Source organism: Gymnoscopelus microlampas (assembly GCF_963454915.1).
Source record: "Gymnoscopelus microlampas genome assembly, chromosome: 13".
In the NCBI taxonomy this organism is placed as follows: Eukaryota; Metazoa; Chordata; class Actinopteri; order Myctophiformes; family Myctophidae; genus Gymnoscopelus; species Gymnoscopelus microlampas.
The window spans coordinates 4,249,806-4,264,353 of NC_139950.1; the positions used below are offsets into that span (position 1 = coordinate 4,249,806).

At 43.8% G+C, this 14,548-nt stretch overlaps 1 protein-coding gene across 1 annotated transcript in view; it reads left to right on the forward strand.

Annotated features, from left to right (window-relative positions):
- Positions 1-4,364: 4,364 nt before the first annotated feature.
- The window catches only part of LOC311058165 (NACHT, LRR and PYD domains-containing protein 3-like), a gene marked incomplete at both ends in the record, with an annotated part of 29,487 nt that continues 19,303 nt past the window's right edge, over positions 4,365-14,548 (forward strand). Inside the window, 3 exons of the mRNA XM_084075515.1 lie at positions 4,365-4,432; positions 4,814-4,927; positions 13,977-14,090. Of these exons, the coding sequence (XP_083931641.1) occupies positions 4,365-4,432; positions 4,814-4,927; positions 13,977-14,090 (296 nt within the window). The remainder of the gene's footprint in view (positions 4,433-4,813; positions 4,928-13,976; positions 14,091-14,548) is intronic.

Consider the following 14,548-nt stretch of genomic DNA (forward strand, 5'->3'; position numbering starts at 1 on the left):
GACATGCCGTGTTGATAGCTTGCAGATCTGTTATTTTGGGTAGGGCGAGCGGTTGCAGTGCTTCGTCCTCTATGCATGAACCCGAAGTTTACAAATCGTACTCTCACGGATAATCCGATCATCTAATAAAAATATTAAGCACATGCCAAGTTAACTAAAGGTATATAAATTATGCTGAGCTAAATATGTTTCCTTAATTTCGAAGTTTTATAGTTAAACGTTATGATGAAAGTGCAGTTCCTCTCACAAAGTGACAGCCGAGCGCAACAGCTCGCCATGTTTATGAATGGTTAAAACATCTTTTGAAAATAGCAGATCTACAAGCTCACAAGGTGTCACAAGCTTGTAGATCTGCTATTTTCAAAAGATGTTTTAACCATTCATAAACATGGCGAGCTGTTGCGCTCGCCGAGCGCAACAGCTGTCACTTTGTGAGAGGAACTGCACTTTCATCATAACGTTTAACTATAAAACTTCGAAATTAAGGAAACATATTTAGCTCAGCATCATTTATATACCTTTAGTTAACTTGGCATGTGCTTAATATTTTTATTAGATGATCGGATCATCCGTGAGAGTACGATTTGTAAACTTCGGGTTCATGCATAGAGGACGAAGCACTGCAACCGCTCGCCCTTTTACGCACCGGCCCGGCCCGGCCGTAATATATATATATATATATATATATATATATATATATATATATATATATATATATATATATATATATATATATATATATATATATACATACACACGTGTGTGTGTGTGTGTGTGTGTGTGTGTGTGTGTGTGTGTGTGTGTGTGTGTGTGTGTGTGTGTGTGTGTGTCGGTCTTTTCATAGATTTCATAGAACGATGGGTGTTACAGGCGGCCCAGGGCGCTCGTTACAAAATGCTTCGTAGGACAGTACTCCCCTCCTACTGTGGGCGGGGAGTATGCTGCGCGCATTCTGTCTCACGAATGTACTTTTACCACACACGCAGCCAGTTTAGATGGCACGCAGGGGCACAACCACCTGCTACTAATGAGGGTAGAGCGTAGGTTTGGCCGAGTCCCAGCTGTGTAGGAGACGCTTGCGCAAGCTGCGTACGGCCACGCATGACCTGAAATCTACGTGCCTGCTATGGTACTGCGAAGCATGTGACGTCACACGTTAGACCCGTCGTCGGACCTGCGACGATGCTCTACGCACGAGCTCTTTGGGAAACCCGGCCAATGACATTAACAAGCTCGGGACACTCAGTAGCTTGTAGATCAGCTATTGGCTATGGGGGTCCCTGGCCCATGTCCACGGACCACTAGTGGCCCATGTCATAACAACAGGTGGTCCAAGGTAAAATGTTTTAATATTGTGAAAATACATATATAAAAAATACATACACATATGTATTGTACTTTTGTTAAATGTATCAAAATATGTTTAATATTTTTTAAATCTTAGTATAAATAGTATACATCTGGATTTAAGAATCATTAATAAAAAAACATGAAATGACTGATCTGTCATCTCATATACTATGTAATATGAGAAGTCATTTAAGTCATTTCATGTTTTTATTAATATTATGAATGAACTAATATGAATAATTAATAATTAATAATTAGCCATTAATAATTCATACTTTATAATTATATATATATATTATATATATTCAATTATTAATTGATATTAAATTAATATTAATTCATATTATTGTTGTGGGGAGGTGAGGTGAGGGTTGGTACGTTTTCAATTACCCTACATGTCACACGGTACCATGGCACTGTTGTCAAGTGTTTCAGGATACAGTTCATACACTGAACAGAATGTAGCCCAGGCCTTAGCTCTTGGCTTGGGCATTCCTGCAACCTGCAGAGGCAGTTTACATTTGTAATCAAGCTACAGTATACTGTATAATAGCATCCTTAAGATGTTGGTACTTTAGCACCTTGGTAAGGAATGACTCGTCCAGACTGTGGTCCTATGTACATCTCACTCCTAAAATTGACACTCCTCTGTCCTCATCAACAACATCTGGTGTATTCGCTGTAACATCTGAAAATGCATCCTTTTCATTATTGCACAGTTTGAACATGGCAGTTAAAACACAAGAGTGATTGTAAATGTTGACAGATGATGACAACTATGGAGTTATGTGCTTAACAAAAAAATCTACAATCATGCCTAGCAATGTACATTCCCTTTCGTCGCCTTGCTAAACTAAAGGCCTAAGTCTTTTTTTTTTTAAGTTTCTCAGGAAAAATAAAAAACTGATCCAAAACAAAACTATAGGATATTTCTTAATCATTTCACCCAAAATGTTTATAACAAAGTATGACTATTTAAATAGAAATAACACTGTCTGTCAGTTATGTAACATAAGAGATTTAAATAGGTTTAGATAGGGTTAAACCTGACTTACATGTAGGCCAAATGATTTTGGCCTAAGTCAAAAATCCTTTGCCAATTCTTTTGGCCTAAGTCACAAAAACAAGTGACTTAGGCCAAAAAAAAGGCCTATTTTGGCCTAAGTCACACTAGGGAGTTAGGCCATTATACTAAAAGAGGCAGGAATAGCATGATCCTTTTCAATTAGGAGATGGGCGATTTTACCAGAGGTGGCCAGTGTCATGAGGAGCTGACATAGGCAAAAATATCATTTTCCTCAAAAAATGACTTAGGCCATTAGTTCAGCAAGGCGACGTTGTATAAGTAGCAGCCATTCAGAATATGTAACTGGATTATTGGCCATGGTGCAGACAATGAGGACAAAACGTGTTAGGGTACCACAGAGAAAGATTGAGTCTAGTTGGAGGGACCTGTAATCTGGCTTTGATTGTAAAGGTGGCTGTATCCTCATCATAATGTTAGAATATTGTGTGAGAGCCAGTTTGATCTGACCTGCATCAGGAAGGCAAGCTAGCTTTCCTTGAAGTTTTAAACCAGTACGGTGTTGTTGCTATTTTTGTTGTTGTAATACCAGGTACTGGTAGCCTGGTTCCAGACGAATCTGCCATTGCAAAATGCACCCTCTCAATAGAGATTCTATTTCTCTCCCTCCGAAGTTGTGAGGGACCAATCAGGGCCCAGTATGCAAATATGGGGCGGGTTTATCACCAAAGGCATTTTTTTTTCATTTGCCCCTCGGAAATGCAGGTTACACACACAAATTCCAGAATAATATCTATGCAGCCATGCCAGGCTAACCAGGTACCTCTGTGCATTAACTGGTGATAAATTATGTTCTGTATCAATAACAGTAGCCCTTACTGAGATCAAACAGTTGATTATAATGTCCTCAGAAACAGTGTCAGGTTGAACCCAGTCCAGGGATACTCCAGTTCTTACACAGAGGTCATTGCAGTCGAGCCAATCTGATGAGTGCATGGGCTGTGGTGTTATAAATCCACTCCACGCTTGGGACACCAAACCCACCTCCTCCCTGTTTGGACTGGAAAATAATGTATCTGGTGGTGAGGGTGTTCAGTCTGAACTCCTTCCTCACAAAGCTATAGGATTTACAACCAGTAAAACCACCTGACCTCTAATGTCTCTGTTATCATGTTGCATTGGCCTGAAATCAACCTGATAGACTTTGATACTGAACATGTTTAAACAGCTCATATAATCATTAATATCTAACTCACATTTTAAGAAGCATACATTTGTATCAGTGACAGTACATGATTATGAAAGCTATCTTGTGAAATGGACCCGGCCGGGTCATTTGCCTGGGAATACCTTTCCATAGCAGACCCTCTTACAATGCATCGCATTGTGACATATTGAACAACAACGTTTTAAATCACAGATGATTAGTCTGTCCACTTTGAAAATACTGGCTGACTTTTAATGACTTTATGACTTTATGACTTTATGACTCCTAGCCTCTGGTGTCTACTGGACGAAAACAGGGGAGGGTCATGCCTTTTTCATTTTAGTCCAGGTGGGAGCCATATTCAGATTTGAATTGATCAAATGTAATACATATACAGTACAAAATAACTGAAGAAACATGTTCCTTTATAAAATAAAAAAAATGAAAAATAGAATAAGACAGACAGAGAATGTGTGGACTTCCTGTAGGCAGACTTCAAACTAAAACCTGCATGTTAAATTATAATACAGGTTTCACACTGTATTGTCACCATACATCTTATTTTGAGTTTGCAGTATCTACACAGGAATTCAGTGCTGTTGGAATGAGAATTGAAGGCGAGATTTCATTTTTAGGAAATTTCACTGTGGAAGTGCATGACTGTTTTTATTTCAGAGCATTTTAAATTCCTCCAGTGACCATTCTAAACGTTGAACGGTTCCTTATCGTCCTGTCAGGGTTGATCAGCAGAGAGCAGAGTCTCCTGTACCCAGCTGTGTCTCCATGAAGAGTAACCACTCCAAGGGTGGATTTATCACCTTCAAAGATGGACACCACTCTACTGATCAGAGGTCAGAATGTAAAACTATCAGAAAATAACACATGATTTAGATTTATTAAACTCTACTGATCAAAGCTCAGAAGGCCTGAGATTATTGGTCCAACTATCCATATTTAATTGTTGACATTCACTTTACATTGTGACTTTACATGATGCTAGCCATCTGTAAGAGTGTAAAGTTTAATATCTAACTCACATTCAAGAAGCATATTATTTATTATCAGCGAACAGTACATCATTATGGAATATATCTTGTGAAATGTGACTAATTTGACTTGACTTGTGTGTCATAATTTAAATATAAGTGATTTAATATTAGATGTGTAGCAACTAGTGTCACTAGTTGATGAATGAATGTAATGTTTATGTTGGTTGTCATGGTGTCTGTCAGGGTTGATCAGCAGACAGCAGAGTCTCCTGTATCCAGCTGTGTCCCCATAAAGAGTGACCAGTCTATGGGTCACCCTACGACCTTCAAACATGGACACCACTCTACTGATCAGAGGTCAGAATGTAAAACTATCAGAATGTCTTTCCTACAGTTAAAGTGCAGCATCTTAAATGAGCCTGTTGTTTGTGAATCGAGTGCTGACAACACATCTAGAACAAATGAACTCATGTTCAATTCCAAATTAGTTATCTTTGTTTTCTTTTAAATATTGCTTTTCAACACTCTCACACATCTATAACTGTAACTACATCTGTAAGAGGGTCTGTGAGTAGTCATGATGAGTGCCAAATCGGTTAATCTTTCACTTTGTCATAAAAGCATTACACTTGGTACGTATGGACAGTTACGTCCCGAACATTTTCAGAAAAAGAGCTTGCAAAAAAAATGCTCCCAGCGGCAATGGCAGCCATTTTCCTTTCCACCGTAATCTGAACCAGACATGATCATTTACAATTGATCATGTCTATCCCTATGTTTTTATGGTCAGAAATTACCAGGATACCACAGAGAAGATCTAGCAAGTTCCCTGACAGTCTTATCATCATTGTTCAGCATATTTATCAAGTGGGCTAGCCTTGTGGCATTATAAATCCACTACATGTTTGGGACACCAAACCCACCCCCCTGTTTTGACTGAAAAGCTCATCCACGGTCGAACTTGACTTGTTTGCTAATGTTACCATGAATACATTGCTTTCTTTCAAAGACACTTTTAAATTCAGAATTAGGAATACATTTTATAGAATTGATCTACTTCTTGTGTCTATTGTTGGTTGCTGGGTGTTTTAATTGTGGTGTATATTTATTAATTGTCTTGTCTTAAATGTATGCATTGGCCCGAGCTAAACGATTTCCCCTTGTGGATAATATAGGACATCTAATCTAATCTAAAATAATGTTTCTGGTGGAGTGGGAGTTCAGTCCGAACTGCTTCTCACCAAGTAAACTAGGTTATTTACAACCAGTGAAACGACCTGACCTCTAATGTCTCTGTTATCATGTTGCAGTGGCCTGAAATCAACCTGATGTGTTAGACTTTGATACTGAGCATGTTTAAACAGCTCATATAATCATAAAGTTTAATATCTAACTCACATTTCAAGAAGCATATTATTTATTATCAGCGAACAGTACATCATTATGGAATATATCTTGTGAAATGTGACTAATTTGACTTGACTTGTGTGTCATAATTTAAATATAAGTGATTTAATATTAGATGTGTAGCAACTAGTGTCACTAGTTGATGAATGTGTGAACAGGGCCGAAATTGTATCACATTTGACTTGCAATTTGTTTGTACTATTGCACTCTTCTCCTTTAATAAATAATCCAGAATAAAACTCACAACAATAAAATATAAATGCACAATAAAGTGCTGGGTGCGTAATTACTGTGAGTCCTATCTGAACTAATTGTTTGTCGACTACGCCACTTTTGTTATAGAGGGAAGTCCCCTTTGAATACACTTTAACTTCTTCTTCAGGCTTTCACAGGTTCGAGGTTAACTGGTAAGTTTCAATACTTTTGGTTTTTGAGAATACAACACTGGCATGAGAATATCCCTTTAAGAAACTGGACACGAATACAGTGTATCAAAAAAGGTAAGTCATATTTATTGGGTCCCTAATACATTGGCTTCTGTGCCTTAAAAACAATCAAATAAACACTATACTAATAAAACCTATATAAACATACAAAACACAATTAATCTACACAACAACTATAAAATAAATTATAAAGTTGTGCAAATTACGCGGGGCTTAATCACAAGGGTTCCTTAGCATGGGGGGTTTCTGTGCAACAAATACTTTTCAAGTAAAGTGCTGTGCCAATAAAGTGCTTCAAGATACTCAACACGGTTTGTTCAGGGGTAATGCTGCATGTCCATATATGGGGGTAAGATGGGAAAGGGTTTGAGGCCAGTCGTCTTCGTCTTCTCTCTTCTTTCTCTCCGCCTGCAATTATAGAGATCTAGACCAGTTCACTGTGCATTTACACGATACATTTGCGTTGTCTCAGGCAGTGGTTATACAGGGATTCAACGTTGCTTGTTCGAATACTCACTCGCCAGCCAGGTTTTTACACCTGGCGCTGAGTTGGTTGCGTATGCAACGTTATCGCCACTTTCCAGTCTCAGCGCTCCTTATATGGTCTGGTCTCACTCGTCTCTCATATGGTCTGGTCTCACTCGCCTCTTCCTCCCCTTCGGTTCGATCGCTTTCTCCTCTTGGTTTCTCCTTTGAATGTAGGCACACCTCGGCTTCCAAACTCCTAGGTGGCTGGTATGTCTACTTCATCTAGGCACTCCTCTACTCCGTGTCTCGGCACAACCTTCCCCTCTGCTGTCCTTCTCCTCACTGACGCCTCTGTCACTTGGGTGCTCTGTTCTCTCTTTCAAACGGTCCCGCCTCCGCTTTTGTACCTGCCAAACCACACCTCCCTCTTCTTTCATTTGTCCGTGGTGACAGTCTGTCTGGGGACATTGGCCATGACCGTGGCCTTGGGCGTGACCGCGTGACTGCCGCTCTGCCACTCAATGTCTCTCAATACATGTGACCAGGGGATCATGGGGAAAACAATTATAAACAATACAGTGCGTAATAATAATTGGTACAAAAATAATAAGATGGTGGGGTTAAATGAGGCAATTATACACATTAAGCACCAATAAAAACAAATTACAAAAGTTTTAAGAACCCCTCATTTCACCCTTGTCACATTCCCCCCTACTTTTTCGTTGGCAGTCCCTGGCAACTGGTTCTAAACGTCATGCCCGTACCTCTCAGGTGGCTGTCCTTGGTTCGCTCTTCCAGAGCGCCGCGGACCTTCAGGTTCCCTAGGACCGGGGAAAAACCCTACATAAGGCGGCCATATTGGTCCCACCGGTTCGGCTACTGGGGCAGGTTCGGGGCTCTCCATCGGTGACCTGGGGGCTATACACACTTTTAATGCATTCCTATGGATCGTTCTATCTCGCCCTCCTTTTTCAGGTCGGATCCTGTATACTAGGCCCGCATCCCCCACCCTCTCCAATACCACAAAAGGTTCTGGGTCCCACCATGGGCCCAGTTTACCTTGTCCCTGTCGGTTCCGGTTTCGTACCCACACCCTCTCTCCAGGTAACAATGGTGGCATACCGGCTCGGCGGTCATAGACCTGTTTACGCTGTCCTGCTATATGCACCATTTTTTTCTCGGCTGTCCTATACGCTGTGGCCATTCGTTTCTAGTGATCTTGCACCCAATCTCCCACTCCCATTCGATTTTGTGACAACGGTACTCCTAATGCTACATCTACCGGACGCCTCAGGTGGCGACCAAACATTAAGTACGCAGGCGCATAACCTGTCGCACCATGTTCAGTATTGTTATAAGCGTGTACTAACTCAGGTAAGTGTTCATTCCATCTGCCTTGGCGATCAGTATCTAGAGAGCGCAACATGTTTAACAGTGTTTGATTAAACCTCTCCACCCCCCCATTACCAGCTGGGTGGTAAGGGGTGGTGCGACTCTTAGTAATACCGTATGTATGACACAATTGCTGCATTAATTCGGATTCAAAATTCGGGCCTCGGTCCGAATGGAAACGAGCCGGGCAACCGAATGGCTGAATAATATGTGTCCAAAGCGCACGGACAGTCGTGGGCGCAGTTTGGTCACGCGTTGGAATAGCCCAACTGTACCTGGTGAATAAATCGGTTGCTACAAGAATATTCTGCCATGCGTCATTCGGCCTACCTAATGTGAGAAAATCAATAGCCACTACCTCCATAGGATACGATACTTCGAATGGCTGTAAGGGGGCCCTGGGCTCTATCCTGTCTTTCAGTAGGCTGCAGGCAACACAACCTCGCTGGAACTGTCGCACCGCCCCCTCCATGCCCGGCCAGTAGAACCGGCGCCGAAGCTGCGCCAAAGTCCGGTCCACTCCGGCGTGTGCCGAGGCCTCATGGAGTCCTTTCCACACCTCCTCTCGTCGCGCCCCTGGACAAACAAGCTGTAAGTAACATTCTTGTGTATGCTGATCAATCACTTGCCTATACAACACATTGTCTCTGATGCGCAACCGGTCCCACTGTCGTAACATTTGCCTGGCTTCCCGTGACCAACTCCTCTTCTCCATAAGGGTAGGCAGTTTCCTCCGCTCTACACAACTCTTCACCATCTGGATGTCCGGATCTCGATCCTGTGTTCCCCGCCACTCAGCTCCAGCCCACCCGTCCTCTCTCTCCACCGGTGCCAACTCCACTACGGCCACTCCTACAGGTTGAACAGGGAACCTAGACAGGGCATCTGCGTTCGCATTGCTTTTTCCAGGTCGGTACTTTATATCATAGGTGAATGATGCTAGCTGGGCTGCCCAGCGCTGTTCCACCGCGCCTAGTCGAGCTGTTTGAAGATGCGCAACAGGATTGTTATCTGTATAAATCGTAAAATGAGCGCCAGTTAAGTAATCTTTAAATTTTTCGGTCACTGCCCATTTAAGTGCCAAGAGTTCTAATTTAAAGGAGCTATAATTTGCATCATTTTGTTCGGTAGGGTGTAGACTTCGGCTGGCGTAGGCGATTACTCGCTCCTGGCCATCTTGGACCTGTGCCAGAACGGCGCCGAGCCCGCGGCCACTCGCATCAGTATACACTACAAACGGTCGGTCATAATCTGCATAAGCCAGTATTGGAGCCTGCGTAAGGGCAGTTTTAAGAGCATCAAACGAGTTTTGGCATTCAGGGGACCACTCTATTTTACACTGATGGGACTTCACATCATTCGGGACTCCGATCAACAAACTATTTAACGGCCTAGCTATGGCAGCAAATGAGGACACGAAGCGGCGATAATAACCAGCCAGACCTAGAAAAGCGCGGACCTCGCGGACAGTCGAGGGTGGGGTCCAGTCTCTTACCGCAGCCAACTTTTCAGGGTCCGGGCGCACTCCCTCTTTGTCTACAACGTGGCCCAAGAACTTTACCTCCGGTTGGAGAAGCTTGCATTTATCGAGGCGCAGTTTCAATCCGTGTCTCCACAGCCGCTCGAAAACCTGGTCAAGGTGCTGCATGTGAGAGGAAAAGTCAGGTGAATATACAATAATGTCATCGAGGTACACTAATAATGACTCTGTCACCTGGCCACTCAAGCATCGCTGCATTAATCTTTGGAAGGTCGCGGGGGCGTTACATAAACCGAACGGCATACGTTGGAACTCGAACAGTCCTAAAGGGGTGGTAAACGCTGTCTTTTCTCGATCCCGAGGGTCCATACCCACCTGCCAATAACCGCTGGCCAGGTCGAGTGTGGAGAACCACTGAGCCTTGGTCAGGCTTGTTAAAGTCTCTTCAATCCGAGGTAAAGGGAAGGCATCTTTGTGCGTCACGGCATTCAGTTTACGGTAGTCGACACAGAAACGCCAGCTGCCATCTTTCTTCTTCACCAGGACAATGGGCGCTGCCCAAGGACTGCAACTCTCTTTTATCACTCCCTTGTCCAGCATGTCACTCAATAAGGTCTTCATTTCTCTATACATGGAGGGCGGCAGCGGTCGGTGCCTCTCGCGGATGGGTGCCGCGTCTCCAGTTGGTATTTGGTGTTGCACCACGTCCGTCTGCCCAAAATCTTCATTATGGACTGCAAACACCTTCTTCCATTTACACATCATCGCATGCAGCTCTTCTCTCTGCTGGTCAGGTAGGTCATCTCGCCGGGTCAACGCCTCCATCTCCTCAGGTAAGGTCTTCACGGGTCCCTCGTCTTCGATGCTCACCAGGGACACTTCCACGGCTCCGTCGGTTCCTAGGGACAGGTTCAGGTCTCGTCGTCCACGGACGTCGGCCTCCTCCACTGGATATAGCTTCCCTAACTTTTGATGTCTGCCCACGGTCACGCTATACGCGTGGGGGTTGCAGATGCGCACGGGGACTCGGCCATTACGCACGGTGACCAACGCTCGGGCCACTCCCAGATCAGTTCCTTCCGGCATGGCCTCCATCAGGGCCTCGTATTCGGCTCCATTTGGACCTTTCCAGGCACGGCCCCATACTACTAACTCACTGCGGGCGGGGACTCGGATTCTCCGTCGGCCGACAGGCCACACATAGCCCAATGCTCCGTCTTCGTGGGTCACTGCCTCCACTCTCCTACAGGCGGCGAATGCTTTTTTCCATGGTGTCCTCTCCTGTTGGCATGGAAACACAGACCTCCCAGAGAGTTTAAATAATGCATGCCACACTGCGTGGACTACGTTCATCCCAATGATCAGCGGCTCAATACAATGTTCATCTTTTACAATTACGATTCCTCTTCCCGGTATTTTCAGTCCTTCTAATTCTAAATCGAATATGGCATAGCCAGAATAGGGTAGATCAAGGCCGTTTGCTGCCCGTAGGCTAAACACCAGAGGCCCATTTTCCATTTTATCTTGCGAGAACTTTTCGTTAAACAAACTCTGCTGCATCAATGTGACTTGAGACCCCGTATCTAATAAACCCCTCATTTGGACTCCCCCCATTGTTATCCCAATTGTCGGACATTCCCCCACAAACACTTCATTGGCCCTTAACTTTTTTTGTGAACGTTGCACCTCTGCCCCCCGGACCTCGGCGACAGGGCGTACTAGTTTAACTGACTTCGGTCGGATCTACAGAATCTCGCTATATGACCCGCCTGTCTACACTGGCTACATATCGGCCTACCTCCTTCATCCCATTCGTAGCGCTGAGAGGCCGTATACCGTCGCTCAGGTGGCGGTGGAGTGCGCGCTCGTGCGTCATTGGTGCCAGTGCGGAGGAGCGGTCTGATTTCCTTCATGAGTTCCTGCGTGAATCCTTGCATTTGAGTTTTTACGTCGTCCATGATTTCCTGTTTTAATTTTTCTCTCCAAGCAGGGTCCTGAGAAGGGTAGGGGACAGAAATAGGATTAACAGCGTGGCACGTTATTTCAGTAGTTCCATGTTCAGCAGCTAACAGGTCGGCTTCTTCGCGTAAAGCAGCAAAATCTTCATCTGGGTGTCGTCGAGCATATATTTTTAAGGCTTGGCCCAGGGGGCCCTCAGCTAAACCCATAACAAACTGATCACGAAGAATGGCTTCGGAGGGAGCGGTGCTTGGGTCGTGCTGCCGCAGCCCACAAAACAGCTCTCTAAGTCTCAGGGTGTAAGTTTGTACATTCTCTCCTGCGCGCTGTGCGCACCGATAGAATAGTGAGCGCATTTCTGCGACAGAGACAGTTTCTTTATATAAAGCATCTAAGTATTTAAAAACTTTTGCCACTGTGTCGCGTTCGCCCTCCTCAACCACACTAATCTGCCGTTTAGCTTCGTTGGTTAGCGTTTTAATTATAATAGCAACTTTCCTGATTTCTGGTAGTTCCTGGGTACTTAATAATCCTCTAATCTGGTCTTTCCATTCCCTATATTTACTCTCGCCTTCTGTTCCACCAAAGGTGGGTAACCATGGGGCACCGGGATACACCGCCATCATCATCATTCTGAATCCGTAAAGCAAAAAACAAAAAGCAACAAAAACAACAAAACAGTACAGTTTCTCTTAAGGGTATTCTCATGTGTTTGTTCTCAACCAGTCCTGCCGACTGCGCCAAATATGTGAACAGGGCCGAAATTGTATCACATTTGACTTGCAATTTGTTTGTACTATTGCACTCTTCTCCTTTAATAAATAATCCAGAATAAAACTCACAACAATAAAATATAAATGCACAATAAAGTGCTGGGTGCGTAATTACTGTGAGTCCTATCTGAACTAATTGTTTGTCGACTACGCCACTTTTGTTATAGAGGGAAGTCCCCTTTGAATACACTTTAACTTCTTCTTCAGGCTTTCACAGGTTCGAGGTTAACTGGTAAGTTTCAATACTTTTGGTTTTTGAGAATACAACACTGGCATGAGAATATCCCTTTAAGAAACTGGACACGAATACAGTGTATCAAAAAAGGTAAGTCATATTTATTGGGTCCCTAATACATTGGCTTCTGTGCCTTAAAAACAATCAAATAAACACTATACTAATAAAACCTATATAAACATACAAAACACAATTAATCTACACAACAACTATAAAATAAATTATAAAGTTGTGCAAATTACGCGGGGCTTAATCACAAGGGTTCCTTAGCATGGGGGGTTTCTGTGCAACAAATACTTTTCAAGTAAAGTGCTGTGCCAATAAAGTGCTTCAAGATACTCAACACGGTTTGTTCAGGGGTAATGCTGCATGTCCATATATGGGGGTAAGATGGGAAAGGGTTTGAGGCCAGTCGTCTTCGTCTTCTCTCTTCTTTCTCTCCGCCTGCAATTATAGAGATCTAGACCAGTTCACTGTGCATTTACACGATACATTTGCGTTGTCTCAGGCAGTGGTTATACAGGGATTCAACGTTGCTTGTTCGAATACTCACTCGCCAGCCAGGTTTTTACACCTGGCGCTGAGTTGGTTGCGTATGCAACGTTATCGCCACTTTCCAGTCTCAGCGCTCCTTATATGGTCTGGTCTCACTCGTCTCTCATATGGTCTGGTCTCACTCGCCTCTTCCTCCCCTTCGGTTCGATCGCTTTCTCCTCTTGGTTTCTCCTTTGAATGTAGGCACACCTCGGCTTCCAAACTCCTAGGTGGCTGGTATGTCTACTTCATCTAGGCACTCCTCTACTCCGTGTCTCGGCACAACCTTCCCCTCTGCTGTCCTTCTCCTCACTGACGCCTCTGTCACTTGGGTGCTCTGTTCTCTCTTTCAAACGGTCCCGCCTCCGCTTTTGTACCTGCCAAACCACACCTCCCTCTTCTTTCATTTGTCCGTGGTGACAGTCTGTCTGGGGACATTGGCCATGACCGTGGCCTTGGGCGTGACCGCGTGACTGCCGCTCTGCCACTCAATGTCTCTCAATACATGTGACCAGGGGATCATGGGGAAAACAATTATAAACAATACAGTGCGTAATAATAATTGGTACAAAAATAATAAGATGGTGGGGTTAAATGAGGCAATTATACACATTAAGCACCAATAAAAACAAATTACAAAAGTTTTAAGAACCCCTCATTTCACCCTTGTCACAAATGAATGTAATGTTTATGTTGGTTGTCATGGTGTCAGGGTTGATCAGCAGACAGCAGAGTCTCCTGTATCCAGCTGTGTCCCCATAAAGAGTGACCAGTCTATGGGTCACCCTACGACCTTCAAACATGGACACCACTCTACTGATCAGAGGTCAGAATGTAGAACTATCAGAATGTCTTTCCTACAGTTAAAGTGCAGCATCTTAAATGAGCCTGTTGTTTGTGAATCGAGTGCTGACAACACATCTAGAACAAATGAACTCATGTTCAATTCCAAATTAGTTATCTTTGTTTTCTTTTAAATATTGCTTTTCAACACTCTCACACATCTATAACTGTAACTACAAACTTTAAAGGCACAATTCGCGATTCAAAACATCAAATGACGCGGGGGGGGGGGGGGGGGGAGGCGGGTGTTGGTTTCAGCATATTCAGTTCCCTTTTGGGGGGTGATATCCCCCCCACTTCTGGGACGAAGAAAAAAGAAAAAACCTCAGACAAGGTTTTTCCGGGTGGAAAGCGGAACGCTCGTCCTAAAACACACTGCCCCATCTTTTTTGCGGACCGAGACCGCCGAATTAGACCAGGGGCGAGGGTGTTTTAGGACGA